The sequence below is a fragment of the Ctenopharyngodon idella genome, chromosome 9, assembly GCF_019924925.1.
Source record: "Ctenopharyngodon idella isolate HZGC_01 chromosome 9, HZGC01, whole genome shotgun sequence".
NCBI classification, from domain to species: Eukaryota; Metazoa; Chordata; class Actinopteri; order Cypriniformes; family Xenocyprididae; genus Ctenopharyngodon; species Ctenopharyngodon idella.
Window position 1 is genome coordinate 4,787,888 of NC_067228.1, and position 16,386 is coordinate 4,804,273.

The window sequence follows — 16,386 nt, forward strand, 5'->3', positions numbered from 1 at the left end:
AGGACGAGAGAGAGACAGAAGGGGAAGAAGGAGAGAGAGAGACAGATGGGAGGGGTTCGCCGACCCCTGGGCACGCCACCATATGGTCCTCCGCGAGGTGGATGGCTGAGTCCAGCGACATGGGGCGGTGGCACTGGACCCACTCTGCTGTCCTCCGTGGGAGCCGAGTAATGAACTGCTCCAGTACCACTCGATCGACAATCTTCTCCACGTCGCTTCCCTCAGCCAACAGCCATTTGCGGCAGGAGTCCCGGAGCTGTTGGGCCAACACGAACGGTCGGCCGGACTCGCCCAGTTCCAGGGAACGGAACCGCTGGCGATGTTCTTCAGGGCTCCGGCCGACCCGCTGGAGGATGGCCCTTTTTAGGTCGTCGAAGACCAGGAGATTCTGCACCGGAAGCTGCTGTGCCGCTATCTGGGACTCCCCGGAGAGCAGCGGGACCAGGCGCATCGGCCACTGGTCCCGCGGCCAGCCCGACAGCTCGGCCGTCTTCTGAAAAAGATCGATGAATACCTCCGGGTCGTCCTCAGATCCCATTTTGTGGAGTGGTAGGTGGGCGGGCACAGCTCGAGGTTCCAGGGCTTCCGGTCGAACCTCCCGGTCAATCCAGCTCCGGAACCTCTCGCGGTCCTCCTGCTGGGCTTGAACAACGACTTGGAAACACCTCTCTTGATCCTGTCTCAAGTCCAGCAGGGCCTGGTGTTGTTCTTGTTGCATGACCGCGAGGGAGGTGATAATCTCCGCAAATGGCGATCCGGAGGACGATTGCATGGCGGCGGCTTCCGTCTTCCTTCCCGGGTTTCGGCACCAGTGTAGCAAAGTTCAGTATTCAGGAAGGAAGAGGACAGGGTCGGCTTGACTACTGACTGCTTTTTATTTGCACTAATTCTCACAATACAAAACAAAAGGGGTGCAGACAGGCACAAAGCGGTCACAAATCATTCACAATTCTCTCACACGTAGATCACCAGCGGGGCAGCAGTCAGTAGTCCGTCTCTCTCTCACACACTCCTGTTTCTCCTGGTGTTATATACTCTTTCCACACCAATTACTGAAACAAGAGACAGGTGTTCGTCATTTGCATTTAACCCACTCACTCACCGTTCGTCTCCTGACTCTCTCTCCCGCTGCCGACTCCGCTGAACCACGCCCCCCTCGCCACAAGTGTGTTTCTACCGGATTGCTGGAATTTTTCTGTGGTATCCACCCAAAAATGATACAGTATGTTAATTTATAAAATTTATTTTGTACAACAGTGAAAAACCCTACTAAAATGTTGCAAAGCAAAACAAACTCCTTTTCCGCTCAACACCTTTATGTTGGAGTGAATCGAATGAAGTCCACCTGAATATCAACCTACAATAATCAGATAAAAAAATTATATAAGCAGTTTATCATGGTAAAGTCTGAAAAAAAAAAAAAAAATGTGACTACATGTTGCCAGTGGCAATGCAAAATATGAAAATGAAACTGTTCTCAACTTAACAAGTTTGCAGCAAAACATGGACTTACCGACTTCTTTTTGTGGAACTTATAAGATGCTGGCAGGTCATATCTGAGCTCTGTGAGGGACACAACAACAGTTCAGGATAAATAAAACATCACATCATATTATGACAAACTAAAGCTTATTACAACTTACAGGTAGTGCATTAAATCCTGCTTGCAATAAAACAATAAAACTATTCAAAGGTTTGGAATTGGTAAGGCTGCATTTACTTGATCAAAAATACAGTAAAAACAGTAATATTGTGAAATATTATTACAATTTGAAAGAACTACTGTCTATTTGAATATATATTAAAATGCAATTTATTCATATTACAGTAAAGCTGAATTTTCAGCATCATTACTCCAGTCTTCAGTGTCACATGATCCTTCAGAAATCATTCAAATATGCTGATTTGCTGTTCAAGAAACATTTCTTATTATTATCAATGTTAAAAACAGTTGTGCTGCTTCATATTTTTGTGGAAACAATGATACATTTTTCCCAAGTTTCTTCTTTTAAAAATTGAAAAGAATCATTTATTTGAAAAAATCTAAGTGTTTACTGTCACTTTTGATCAATTTAATGCATCCTTGATGAATAAAAATAATAATTTCTTTCAAATGAAGTCTTTCTGACCCAGTAGTGTGTCGTATGTTTATAGGTGTAGTACAATTTACCTGCAATGACTTCCATTTTCACTTTCCAGTCATTTGCTTTCTTCTGAATGTGCTGAACAAAAATACAATTCAATTGTAAGTTTTTTTTCTCTCATGTATAGAGTTGAAGCTGTGAAATTATGATATAATGGGTTAGCTTACATCTCGTGTTGAGGTCTTGTGAAGGGAATACACTGCTGTACTTGCCATGGAAATCGCTGTCCGCAGGAACTGCATGTCAATACCTGAGATGGAAGACATTGATATACAGTCAAACCAAAAATTATTCAGACATTTTTGACATAGTGGGTGCAGGACACTATAGTTCATTTATGTAAGTGAGGATAGCAAAATAAAGTAAACTGTGACAAATTATACCCAAATATTCTTCATACAGTGGACTACCAGTAAAATTGATAAAAATTTTAAACCAAAAATTATTCAGACACTTTGACCTGATCATGTTTTGCTTAAGTGTTATCTGACATAATTAAGATTTTTTTTTTTTCTGACACAGTTTAACTCTGAGATCTTGTCATATTTTATTACCATTTTTTTAAACTATAGTGAATAAACTGTATTAATGAATGAAATGTTCAAGGATCTGAATAAATTTTGGTTTGACTGTATAAGTTAAAGTGAAATCAAGCATTGCGTGTTGAGGTTTAGCTGACTCTTACCCTGGTTGTGCTTCGTGCCAAATGGAGGGTTCATGATGACCGTGTCAAACTTCTTGACGTAAGAGGATCCGATAGAGCACACATCACACTGGACCACATCAATGTTTGACAATTCAAATTCCTCAACATTTCCTTTAAATATATCCAAGGCGTCTTCGTCGATGTCAAATCCGACACACAGTCTTGTAAGGAAAGATTAAGGTTATGTTGATTCATTTCATTTTTAAAACTAGAGTAATTTTAGGCCATGGATAGAAGGATGAAGTTGGTCTTACCCAGCATCAAGGACAGCAGCTCCTATAGACAGCACTCCACATCCACAGCCCAGGTCTGCAACTAGTTTATTCTGTATGTCATCAAATGTGTTGTGTATGGTGTACAACATACAGCCTACAGACAAAACACATAGGACAACAGAATGGTATATTATGCCATAATAAATTATGTTAAAACAAAAAGGCCTTCCGTACCAGACAAAGGACAAATAAATATGTAAATTATATATATAATATATAGAAAATTCAGGGTTTACAAGTCGTAATCATGATTTCGACAATGATGTGAATGCTTTTTACAAGTTGTAATCTCGTAATTACGGTAATTCCGACATCGTGTGAACGCACCTTCTGTCACATGACAATGACATTCATATTTCATTCGGTGAGTGGCTTCTTATGCAAGCCCGTTTCAGTCACAGAAAAAAATTAAGGTAATTGCAACTTTTTATCTCACAGAATTGAGCTTGTAACACATAATTATGTCCAAACAGGTCAGAATTATGTGTTATAATTGTGTGAATTGTATTATAAACGTGCAATTCTGAGAAAGATTTGAGAAACGTTAACTCGAAATTGTGAGAAAATAATTTCAGAATTGTGTTATAAACTCGCAATTCTGAGAACGTTGGACTTGCAAGTTATAATTTCATAATTCTTAGAAAAAAGTCAGATGTTAACTCAAAATTGTGAGATGAATTTGGAATTGCAAAAATTAAGCCAGAATTGTGTTATTTTGAGTAATTCCGAATTGTGAGATACAAGCTCAGAATTGTGAGAAATAAATTCAGAATTGTGAGATAAAAAGTTGCAATTACCTTTTTAAAATTTTTATCTCACAGCAGAAGCAGGTTTCTATTTGTCATCTTGCATATAAACATTGTAAATTTCCAATCTTTACACAATTTTATGTAAAAATGTTTTAAATGTTTTTTTAATGTAACATATATCCGAGTAAAATTGCTTCTCGAACAAGAAAAAATTTAGGGAGGTACTTGATTTTATCCATCGGGAAGTGATTGAATCATTGTGGTTCGCTATTGCTGTGCAAGTCCCGGATGACCTATACTTCTGGTGATATTCTGAAGTGTGCATATGATGGACACTTTACTATCCCATGAGGCCACGGGAGATGATTTGCGGATGCCAATGAAGCAACGCAACTGACACTGGTAGGTCACATGATAATGACAACATGGCGGAACATCTAATGCTATTTCATGTATTCTGACTTATTTACACTGTTAAAGAGTTGGATTCTCATGCTAAACATGGCCAAAGTTTCAAAACACAAGTTGGACGTATGACAGTATTTCTGTGCCAAAAATACTCTTACAAATCCTCATAAACTTCGCTGTCTTTTTTTCAAGTATGGGGCTGTGTGACGTCATATAGGTCAGCACGCCCATCAACGCGCGTTCGGCTTTACGGAAGTCATCGGCAGCGCTGCACAGGACTTCACGAAATCAACAATGTCACCAAAGAAGTGTGTTTTTGGTTGTGAGGGAAAGATAACCTTGCTTCCCAAAGAACCCAGTGTTAAGTAGAGCTGAGGGTTTTGTGCTCACACACTACATTGATGCGCTCTTGATATTTGTTATTAAAATAACCATAGAAACTGATAGTTGCAATCACTTTTTTATTGGTTAAAATGAATGGAGAATATCTCGTGTTTTCCGTGGCTGCTCGAGCCCTCGGGATCGGCGCTTATGGTTTCATAAACAAGGCCCAGTTCTACGCTGGATTTACAGATCATTTGAAACTGAAAGATGGAGCGGTCACAGCGGTAATGATCCCGGTCATGAGTCGGAACCGCAGGTGCTGAGTAAAACTTCATTAAATGTCTGTTTTGTTGGCAATAGGCGCATAAGTGCATATCATGTAAACAACACGAACGTAGTGAATTCATAAATTCATTATTCATCATTCACTATACGCTATATTCATCATAGTGATTCAAAAGTTATCCAGGGATAATGCGATGGTGTATTGTGTGTGTTTAAATACATGTGTTTAGCTGACCATTGATAGCTTGTAGACGATCGTTACGCAATTTTGCTGCGCTCGTGACAGCTCGTCACTTTTTAGCTCCGCTCACACGACACGCCTCCAGGCGCTCGGCTGTTTTCAGAAAGACTCAGTACAGCGTATGTATCTTTTATAAATATGATAAAACTAAAGACGTTTTGGAGATATGAAGGATGCACTACTACTCTATATGTACTCAAGATTAACATGAGATTGGCAGAAACTGTGTGTGATACCCCCCCTTTAAACATTACGAGGGCATGTGAATAATAATAATAGTAATAAAAAGTAATGGTGTGCACAGATAAATCATTTATAATAAATGATTCAATATTCCATAAAAAAAAAAAGGAATTGTCCTTTTGATTTCATGGTGACTTTAAGACAAATGTACTGAATTGTGATATACAGTACCTAGCGCAGTATTTCAGATATGGAAGACAGAAAATTTGCACAGTAATTACCACAGGAATAGTAAGAATACGAGTACGGGTCAATGACACGACCTGCATATTTTTGTGTCCAAGTGGATTATTTCCTTTTAAAATAATTTGATAAATGCATGACATATCAATTCTATAAAGTCTATTTAGTTTAAATTCATTTTTAGTACATTTAATACATATTATTTTATGTTTTGTTATCTTAAAATGTCAGGTGGTGCAACTTTCCGAACAAATGAACAGACTAAAAAAAACTATTTAAAATGGTGTCTTAATAATAAAAAATTAAAAACTAAATACTATGGCATCATTTTAGGTTTGAAACCTAAGATAACTGAAAATTTGTATAATCTCAAATGTCAGGGTGGCACAACTGCAAACATGGCTCTTTTATTTTGTATTGAGAAGGTAATAACAGGTAAGGTAAACATGACAATGCATCATTCAGACGACCCCAACTGATCCTTATGGCAGAGTGAAAAGGTTTGTAGATCTCTCTCAAATACTGCTCATTTCAAGTATAGGTAGGTTGGTACACTTTCCATGTCAGGTGGTACAACTAAAGTATACTATTTGGTTGTACCGCCTGACATAAAAACAGTCAAGTTTTTCACTTCGACATACATGTTATTTAACAACTGAAACTTGTTTAAACACACTGTACATGACTCAAAAAATATGCATTACATCAGTTTTGAAAAGATTTTTAAAAAACACATTTGTTGAAGCTTTATTTGTCAATGACCCATACTGCGAATATAGCCATGTTCTTTTCATGTTTATGTACCTGACATTGGCAGACCACATACATACGTTCACAAATACACACCGTACATTAATTAAAAGTGTCATTATTGAGTCTATAAAAAACCCACAGCACTCACCCGCTATATGAGGACTAGTGGGGTACTGCTCCAGGAGTATTTTGGGCTCCTCAAATCCATCCACCTGCTGAAGGCAGCTCTCCAGCTCTTTGAGCTTCATATTTACATCAGATGATCAGTTAATCCAGCTCATATCAGCCTGTATTGATATATTTAATGCGAATGTTAATCGGATGAGGAAGGTTGACCGACTCTCTTAACTGAAGCGCCTAACGATCATGATGTCGTGACTGATGTGTCACAGCGATCATACGATGTCTCCTACTAATATAAGGTGATTGTCCTCAAGTGGAGATTTCACACAGTGGATCGCATATGAACACATATAGCGCTCTTCTTACATGTGTGTTTTTCTTTTCTTCTTCTTCTGCAAGCTCATCTTGCCGGCCGAGCATATTATCGCCATCTGCTGGATGATTACTACCATGCGGCACAAAACATACATGTAACATTTTGAATGATACAAATATTTCCATAGCATCATAAAACATTAATAACATTTTTAACATCAAGTATTTTATATGATGAACGTTAAAGATAACATTCATATCAAAGATATTAAAGAAAAATATTCGCATATTAAGGAGGAAGAAGAAAAATAACAGAAAAGGGTATACATGTATGATAAAAAATAAAAAGAGGAATTTATTTCTTTATAAATGTCCATAGTTTTGATTGTTTTGTGGATTGAAAGTCCTTGTAATGTTTCAAAGTAAATCTTAAGCCTTGAAATGGGTGATATTGGGTATCCTTTCATTCATTTGTGTATGTGAAACTTACCAAGTAATATTATAGGATTTAACATAAAAAAATGTGACTCTTGTCTATGTATATATTTTTTGTCATAATAAAAAATAACATCTTTTTTCTCTGTGTTAATTTTAATGCCACTTAAATAAATATTTCACATCAATCCAAAATAATACATACAGTACATTAAAAAAAGATCAGAAAGTTCAGTTTTATATCTTTTTAGGAACTGGTTTGTTGGATAAATTATATGTATAATTTTAAAATGTGTTTCATTAAGTTTATTATTGATAAATAATAGATTGAAATATCTTAATTTGCCACGAAGATGTGGAACGGCATGAGAGTAATTAATGACAGAATTTTCATTTTTAGGTGAATTAACCCTTTAACATACTCAGAGATTTTACTTAACCTCCTTTCTCAAACGGGCCTCTTGAGTCCACTACAGTGGACATGTATAAAAAATAAAGACCAAGGAGAAGTTGTTGTTACAATACAGAAGGGTCGCAGACAGGAATTCGCAAACAAGGTAGTTTATTGACACCAGTAGAGTGGAACAGCAGTGAAAGTGGATATAACTTAAGCAGTGACGATGAATGGAGTGCTGAATGGTGATACAGTCCTTATGTTGGTTGCAGTTGTGGAGAACTTGAGTGACGCTGGAGAATCTTGACACGGAGAACGGAGAACGGAGAACACTCACACACTGACGGAGAATCACACGAGGAGAACAAGAGACGCTGGAGACAGGTAAGTAGATCGCTTGGAGTCCTTAAGGTAAGCATACAGGTAAGTGTAGATGCAAACGAGACCGGACATAGAGTGATGTGTGTGAGTGTTCTTTATACTGAGGGTGATGAGGTGCTCATGAGGTGCAGGTGCCGGTGATCAGTACTCTGGTGACAGGGTGCGTTGTGATTGGCTGATGGTGGAGCCTGGCGTGTCTGTGACAGTTGTTGTCATAGTCAAACCTCCAAACATTTGGTATCTCTGAAAAGCCCTGAATATGCTCTTTACAGGACACCCAGATTTAAAATTTAAAACTTAAGTTTTGTTAAGTTTGTTAACATTGGTTTATACATTTCAGCCTATGCAGCCAGTGAGTGCTACAGCCATATAGGGTCCATTGATATTTCATGTAATTGCCATTTTTATACCAACATATGTGACCAGATATCACCAACGTATGCCAAATGTTTGTGGTTATAGCTTACTGGAATGAATATTTAAAAAAAAAATTGGGGACAATTTTTTTTGGAAAAATTACATGAAAAATATAGTAATTTTAGAAGTAAATAGAGGTTTAAAAAAAAAAAAAAAAAAAAATCAACACTGAAATGCATACATTGAGTGTTTTTATTTTATTAAATATATTGTGTTGACATTTATTTAAAGACATTTTGTGGATCACACCTGTGACATTCGTGCCCAAATTTGTCCACGAAGGACTCATTAAGGGCTGCTCTATGAAGGACGGCTGGATTCTGACAGCTGGATTGTTTGCCATCGGATTCTGTTCCCTCCATGTTTCTTACACAATGAGGTTGTAATATTTACCAAACTGATGCTGGTTAGTTGGTGCAGATAGCCTCTTGGGCAGCGCCAACATTTAGTTCTGTTGTGTGTCAGGTGATGTGAGTTCAAGTGCTGGCTTGTGGACTTTCCCCCCCCCCCACACACTTTACTTCCTGTTTACATACTGTCATAATAAAGGCAAAAACGCCAAAAATAAATCTTTAAACTGATGCTTAGAACAGCATCTTTTAAGGCACTACATCAACATCTCTCATGAATGGGGGTGGGGGAACGGATTCTGACAGCTGGATTGTTTGCTGCCGGAATCTGTTCCCCCCATTGTTTTTACACAATGAGGTTCTAATATTTATCAAATTGACGTTGGTTAGTTGGCGCCGATAGCCTCGTGGGCAGCATGCTAACATATAGTGCTGTTGTGCTTTGGGAGACCTGAGTGCAAGTCCTGGGTTGTGCACATTTCCTGATCCTGTCCCCCTCACTTCGCTTCCTGTCTACATACTGTCCTATCATAATAAATGCCCCAAAAAAATCTTTAAACTGATGCTGGTTAAGCTCCACCCTCACACAGAATAGAATCAGCATCTTTTAAGCCACTACATTAACACCTCTCATCATATAGGTGGGGGAACGGATTCCGACAGCTGGATTGTTTGCCGTCGGATTCTGTTCCCCCCATGTTTCTTACACAATGATGTTCTAATATGTATCAAACTGATGCTGGTTAGTTGGCGCCGATAGCTTTGCGGGCAGCACACTCACATATAGTTTCCTGATCCCGTCCCCCTCTCCCTCTCCCACTTCGCTTCCTGTCTACATACTGTCTTATAATAATAAAAGGCAAAAAGCCAAAAATAAATCTTTAAACTGATGCTGGTTAAGCTCCATCCACACACAGAATAGAATCAGCATTTTTAAGGCACTTCATCAACATCTCTCATCGTATAGGTGGGGGAACGGATTCTGACAGCTGGATTGTTTGCCGTCGGATTCTGTTCCCCCCATTTCTTAGACAAGGAGGTTCTAAAATGTATTAAACTGATGCTGGTTAAGCTCCATGCACACACAGAATAGAATCAGCATCTTTAAAGTAAAAAAATCAACATCTCTCATATAATGGGTGGGGGATCGGATCCCGACAGCTGGATTGTTTGCCGCCGGATTCTGTTCCCCCCATTGTTTTTACACAATGAGGTTCTAATAATTATCAAATTGACGTTATTTGGCCGCCGATAGCCTCGTGGGCAGCATGCTGACATATAGTGCTGTTGTGCTTTGGGAGACCTGAGTGCAAGTCCTGGGTTGTGCACATTTCCTAATCCTGTTCCCCTCACTTCGCTTCCTGTTTACATACTGTCCTATCATAATAAATGCCAAAAATAAATCTTTAAACTGATGCTGGTTAAGCTCCACCCACACACAGAATAGAATCAGCATCTTTTAAGCCACTACATCAACATCTCTCATCGTATAGGTGGGGGAGCGGATTCCGACAGCTGGATTGTTTGCTGTCGGATTCTGTTCCCCCCATGTTTCTTACACAATGATGTTCTAAAATTTGTCAAACTGGTGCTGGTCGGTTGGTGCCGATAGCCTCATGGGAAGCATGCAGACATATTGTGCCGTTGTGCTTTGGGCAAACCAATTCAAGTCCCGGCTTGTGTACTTTTCCTGATCCCGTCCTCCTTTCTCTCTCCTACTTTGCTTCCTGTCTACATACTGTCCTATCATAATAAAAGGCAAAAATAAATCTTTAAAATGATGCTGGTTAAACTCCATCCTCACAGAGAATAGAATTAACATCTTTTAAGCCACTACATCAACATCTCTCATCATATAGGTGGGGGAACGGATTCTGACAGCTGGATTGTTTGCTTTCGGATTCTGTTCCCCCCATGTTTCTTACACGATGATGTTCTAATATTTATCACACTGATGCTGATTGGTTGGCGCAGATAACCTCATGGTAAGCGTGCTGACATATTGCGCCGTTGTGCTTTGGGCAAACCGAGTTCAAGTCCTGGCTCATGGACTTTTCCTGATCCCATCCCTCTTTCTCTTTCCCACTTCGCTTCCTGTTTACAAACTGTCCTGTCATAATAAAAGGCAAAAATGACAAAAATAAATCTTTAAACTGATGCTGGTTAAGCTCCACCCACACACAGAATAGAATCAGCATCTTATAAGCCACTACATCATCATCTCTCATCATATTGGTGGGGGAACGGATTCTGACAGCTGGATTGTTTGCTATCGGATTCTGTTCATCCCATGTTTCTTAAACAATGATGTTATAATATTTATCAAACATACCATTATAATCAGTGTGGCTCTGTGGCTACGGAAATGTTTTGTCCGATGTGGGGTTGATGTCCGATCTTTTTCTATGGGAATGCAAGAAATGAATATGTTATTTGACTGGATGTTAACAAGGATGACAGAATGTGAACCAGTGATCAATGCAATTAGTAAACAAAGTCCCACACAACATACCTATGAATGTCTTATAGTGGGATTTCATGAAATGGTCAGTGCAGCCAAAGTCCATCATCTCAACCTTCTCTAGGAAAACTATGAGGGAAAAGGACACAACTGGGTAAAGAAATTGCAAGAATATGAAACCCACAGAATAAACAAAATGTTTCAAAAATAGCTTGATTTGTGTGAATTTACCAACACAGAAGCAAGTAATGCTCTCTCTGTCAGGATGTTGCTATTTTTTCTCCACAGCTTTCTGATCTATAGTGGGAAAGTGATAAAACAAAGTGATGTTGGTATATGAAGAACAAACTCCTGTAAATACAAAATTATTTTGTGCATTTTTTTCTTAATTTGCTCACACCTTTGGATCAGAGGTCAAATGATTAAGAGTCATTCCCATCATCCTAAGTGTCGCTCCTAGAGTCCATGTTGTTGCACACTGATGCACACTTTTGCTGATTGTCTATGATACTTACTTACCTTTATAATCAGTGGCAACTGAAATGTTTTGTCCGATGTGGGGGTTTGGATCTGCACAGCTTTTTTCTATGGGAATGCAAGAAATGAATATGTTATTTGACTGGTGCACATTCTGTCATCCTTGTTAACATCCAGTGATCAGTGTAATTATTAGTAAACAAAGTCCCACACAACATACCTATGAATTTCTTATAATGGGATTTCAGTCCCACTTTATATTAGGTGGTCTTAACGACTATGTACTTACATTTAAATTAATCATTTGATACAATGCACTTTTTGTGTACATACACGTTTTTACATTGTTCTTGTATTTTTTAAAATACCAGCATGTAATTACATGTGTAATTTATTTCTGTAATTACATTTATAATTACACTGTTGACCCATCCCTTACACCTTAACCCACCCTGAAACCTACCTATACCACCAAACCTGTCCCTAAACTTACCCGTATCCACCTCAATAGCAGCACAAGTGTTTTGCAAAACAACATGAACACAATAAGTACATTGTACTTATTTTTTGATGTAAGTACATAGTAGTTAAGGCCACCTAATATAAAGTGGGACCGGGATTTCTTGAAAATGGTCAGTGCAGCCAAAGTCCATCATCTCAACCTTCTCTAGGAAAACTAGAATGGATGAAGAGGACACAACTGGGTTAAGAAATTTCTAGAAATATGAAACCCACAAATTAAAATGTTTCAAAAACAACTTGATTTGTGTGAATTTACCAACACAGAAGCAAGTAATGCTCTCTCTGTCAGGATGTTGCTATTTTTTCTCCACAGCTTTCTGATCTATAGTGGGAAAATAATTCAACAGTGATGTTGGTATATGCAGAACAAACTCATGTAAATACAAAATTATGTTGTGCATTTTTTTCTTAATTTGCTTACACCTTTGGATCAGAGGTCGAATGATTAAGAGTCATTCCCATCATCCTCAGTGTCGCTCCTAGAGTCCATGTTGTTGCACACTGATGCAAATTTTTGCTGATTATGATACTTACTTACCTTTATAATCAGTGTGGCTCAGTGACAACGGAAATGTTTTGTCTGATGTGGTGATTTGGATCTCCACAGCTTCTTCTATGGGAATGCAAGAAATTAATATGTTTTTGACTGGTTCACATTCTGTCATCCTTGTTAACATCCAGTGATAAGTATAATTAGTAAACAAAGTCCCACACAACATACCTATGAATGTCTTATAATGGGACTTCTTGAAATGGTCCGTTGCCACTGAGCCACACGGATTATAAAGGTAAGTATCACAGACAATCAGCAAAAGTCAGCAAAAGCCAAAGTCCATCATCTCAAACTTCTCTAGGAAAACTATGAGGGAAAAGGACACAACTGGGTAAAGAAATTGCAAGAAATATGAAGGTCACAAATTAAACAAAATGTTTCAAAAACAGCTTGATTTGTGTGAATTTACCAACACAGAAGCAAGTAATGCTCTCTCTGTCAGGATGCTGCTATTTTTTCTCCAAAGCTTTCTGATCTATAGTGGGAAAATAATTCAACAAAGTGATGTTGGTATATGCAGAACAAACTCATGTAAATACAAAATTATTTTTGTGCATTGTTTTTGTTTTTAATTTGCTCACACCTTTGGATCAGAAGTCAAATCATTAAAAGGTAACACTTTGTTTTACAGTGTCATTGTTACACAGTACATGTACCGTGCATGTACACGTCCATACCGGCGTGATGAATACGATCCTCAACTGGATTGAACTGGAATAAATACTTTGAATGTTGCGATCCTATAGGGCTTATGATAGCTACCTGAATTGTAACAAAGCACTGTTTGCCAGAGGAGAACTGGCCCCCCGACTCAGCCTGGTTTTTCCCAAGGTTTTTTTCTCCATTTTAACACCTATTTGCCACCTGATGGAGTTTGGGTTCCTTGCCGCTGTCGCCTTTGGCTTGCTTAGTTGGGGACACTTGACATTTGATATTCACCAGTGCTTTGCATCTGCCTGCATTGACACCATTTTCTTTAAGAGCAGCCAAAATTATATACTAGTTATCACTGTAAAGCTGCTTTGACACAATCTGCATTGTAAAAAGCGCTATATAAATAAAGGTGAATGTAGTTTCTGTAGTATCTGTACTGTAGTAACTATAAATTATGCATAATTACATGCAATTGACCCTAAACCAAACCCTCATCCTAACCCTAACCCTATAGTAAGTACATGTAGTTAATTATTATTACTCATCACTTAAATGTATAATCACCTTGTAACACAGACACCTTAAAATAAAGTGTAACCGATTAAAAGTCATTCCCATCATCTTCAGTGTCGCTCCTAGAGTGCATGTTGTTGCACACCTTGTTGAGACACTGCAAAAGAGACGGTCAAACACGTCCAAATAGCGCATGTTAACATAAAAAACAAGCAGTGTCAACGAGGCTGCTCATAACAGACACAAGTTCCTTCACCTGTTCAAAAAAGATCAACCGATGATAAGAATATTCGTAATCTGCGTAATGCAAGACGAGGTAGACTTCTGTCAAGCGCCGATTCCCACTAGTTTATATAGTATTCAGATTGCACGCACTGTCAAGTAGTTCTGAAAAAAAAGACCGTTGCCCGTATCCAGGCAACCGTTCTGTTACACGCCGGAGCTACTTTCATTTATCTCGGATCACTCCGCGGTCTTTCTCTCGCTCGCTAGTTCGCTCAATGGTTTTATTCAAACTCAAGGCAGAATAGCTAATTGTGCGTTAAATGAATGAGCAAATAAATGAGAAGAATGTTCAGATGTACAACGAACCGGTAAGAGACAAATGCTGGATGTGAGAGCTTATCCACTTTATTTTTTAAGTAAGAGCGGGAGCGACCATGTAAATTTAAGTTGTCTGGCTTCCGGTGTCATCCGCTGCGTTATTTTTTAGCTGTACAAAACAGCCCATTATGGTGCTTGTTATTGAAAACTGGTGTTTCTTACCAACCATATTATTAAGTATCGTCGTAATTATAAACACACTGGTTTGTAGAGAAAATAGTTTTTCCGTTTACTGCAGTTTGTTATTCTAGTTATTTAGCCTAACTATAGCGCGGCTAATGAAACGGATGAAATCGCAGAACTTGCAAAATAAGGTGGATAGAGGAAGACATCTAGCCTGCTAACATGTACATTAATATTTGAATTGATGTAGTGTTCATTTTGTTGCTAACCCGATGTTTACTACTTTGCTATTGACTATTTTTTTCTTCGCAGATGCTTTAAGACAGTATATAAGTAAAAAAAAAAAAAAATGTTTAACTCAAATAAATTTTTCATGTCCATGCTCACTTTACATAATCTCTTATAACGTTACAAGAAACTTTTTTTTCTTCAAATGGTCTATCTTAACTTAGGCCTTAACTAACCTTAACTTACTCCTAAACTGAAAACAGCCATTTTAAAAACCCACTAGTAATTCTCAAGTGAACACATGACACTATTCTCTTCTTGGTTTTAAAACTACAATCTAAACAGCTGTATTTGTATTCACAGATGCGAAACTGCAGCATTTCTTTCTTCTTCCACTAGATGGCTGTGCAACGACATGTAAGTTTACAAATATGCAGGTGAGGTAGCCTATAAATAAGACTTTTTTAATTAGCTGAAAGTGGTGTTATCATAATTTCAGGATACAATTACACATATGTAAGTTCCAATAAAAATGCAGCAGACTTTAATATCTGTTCATACCAATTTGCCATACCAGTTTACAATCTGCCATCATAAAGACCGACCTCCTTGGCCTATACTAAAAAACATTAAATGGTCCTTACATGACCACTTTCTCTTTAAAAAATTTTAGGGTTTAATTTAGTCCAAAGACTAGGTTTGAATTCAGTGTGATGTCTATATGTGATTTTGGATTTTCAAGGAAGGTCATGTTTTAACCACTGAGATACCAAGAAGTGCAAAGATATTTTGGCTATAAAATAATCTAATATTTGGATTTTATATGTACCATAATTGCTAATTTATATTATTAGCAGCAGCCATTGTACAATTCCACCATCTTAGAATATTATCTTGGAGAGCATTAAAATTTTGCACAGCAGTATTCATATCCTACGAGAAGAGATGTGTGATATTTTGATTATTTGCAAAGCTCCAAAAACTGAGATTTGGACAACAATACTTAATGTCACCCTGCACTGAGTCAGTTGATCTCGCTTGAGAAGAAAAATTCTGTTTCTGCCTGTTCAATAGCAGCTGTCTCATTTTCTCTCCCAATGTTTTATTTCTCACGCTGTTCAGACTGAAAATGATGGATAAGCACCTCAGAACACTCGGAATAACTTAATGCACTCAGAGTAAATACCAACAAACCCAGCAAATTGATATTAGTGTGTGCGACCACTCGTGTGAACATAAGTTGTTGATGTTCAGCGCTTCCAGGCTCTTCGTTAGAACGCCGCAGGAGATTGACAGGGGAGAGAAGAGATTGTTGAATAAAGTCATTATTTTTGTTTTGTTTTTGCGCACAAAAAGTATTCTCGTCGCTTCATAACATTAAGGTTGAACCACTGTAGTCACGTTGACTGTTTTAACAATGTTTTTACTACTTTTCTGGACATTGAATGTGGTAATTTCGTTGCTTTCTATGGAGGATAAAAAAAAAAAAACTCATCAAAATATCTTAATTTGTGTTCTGAAGATGA

The 16,386-nt window shown here is 38.0% G+C and overlaps 1 protein-coding gene and 1 long non-coding RNA gene across 3 annotated transcripts; both read right to left on the reverse strand.

The window, feature by feature from the left end:
* Positions 1-1,227: 1,227 nt before the first annotated feature.
* mettl5 (methyltransferase 5, N6-adenosine) lies at positions 1,228-6,860 on the reverse strand. The gene is made up of 7 exons (XM_051905465.1): positions 6,460-6,860; positions 3,105-3,219; positions 2,830-3,011; positions 2,312-2,394; positions 2,171-2,222; positions 1,514-1,563; positions 1,228-1,357 (listed from the first exon to the last, which is right to left on the reverse strand). Exons 1-7 carry the CDS (start codon positions 6,557-6,559, stop codon positions 1,316-1,318), a joined length of 624 nt encoding a protein of 207 aa, XP_051761425.1. The 5' UTR covers positions 6,560-6,860; the 3' UTR covers positions 1,228-1,315.
* A 4,378-nt stretch (positions 6,861-11,238) lies between these two features.
* LOC127518298 (uncharacterized) lies at positions 11,239-12,510 on the reverse strand. 2 transcript variants are annotated; one of them, XR_007931528.1, is made up of 2 exons: positions 12,443-12,510; positions 11,239-11,316 (listed from the first exon to the last, which is right to left on the reverse strand). It is a non-coding gene; the product is annotated as an uncharacterized LOC127518298 (long non-coding RNA). The 2 variants fall into 2 exon arrangements; XR_007931527.1 differs by lacking the exon at positions 12,443-12,510 and adding an exon at positions 11,419-11,766.
* Positions 12,511-16,386: the final 3,876 nt, after the last annotated feature.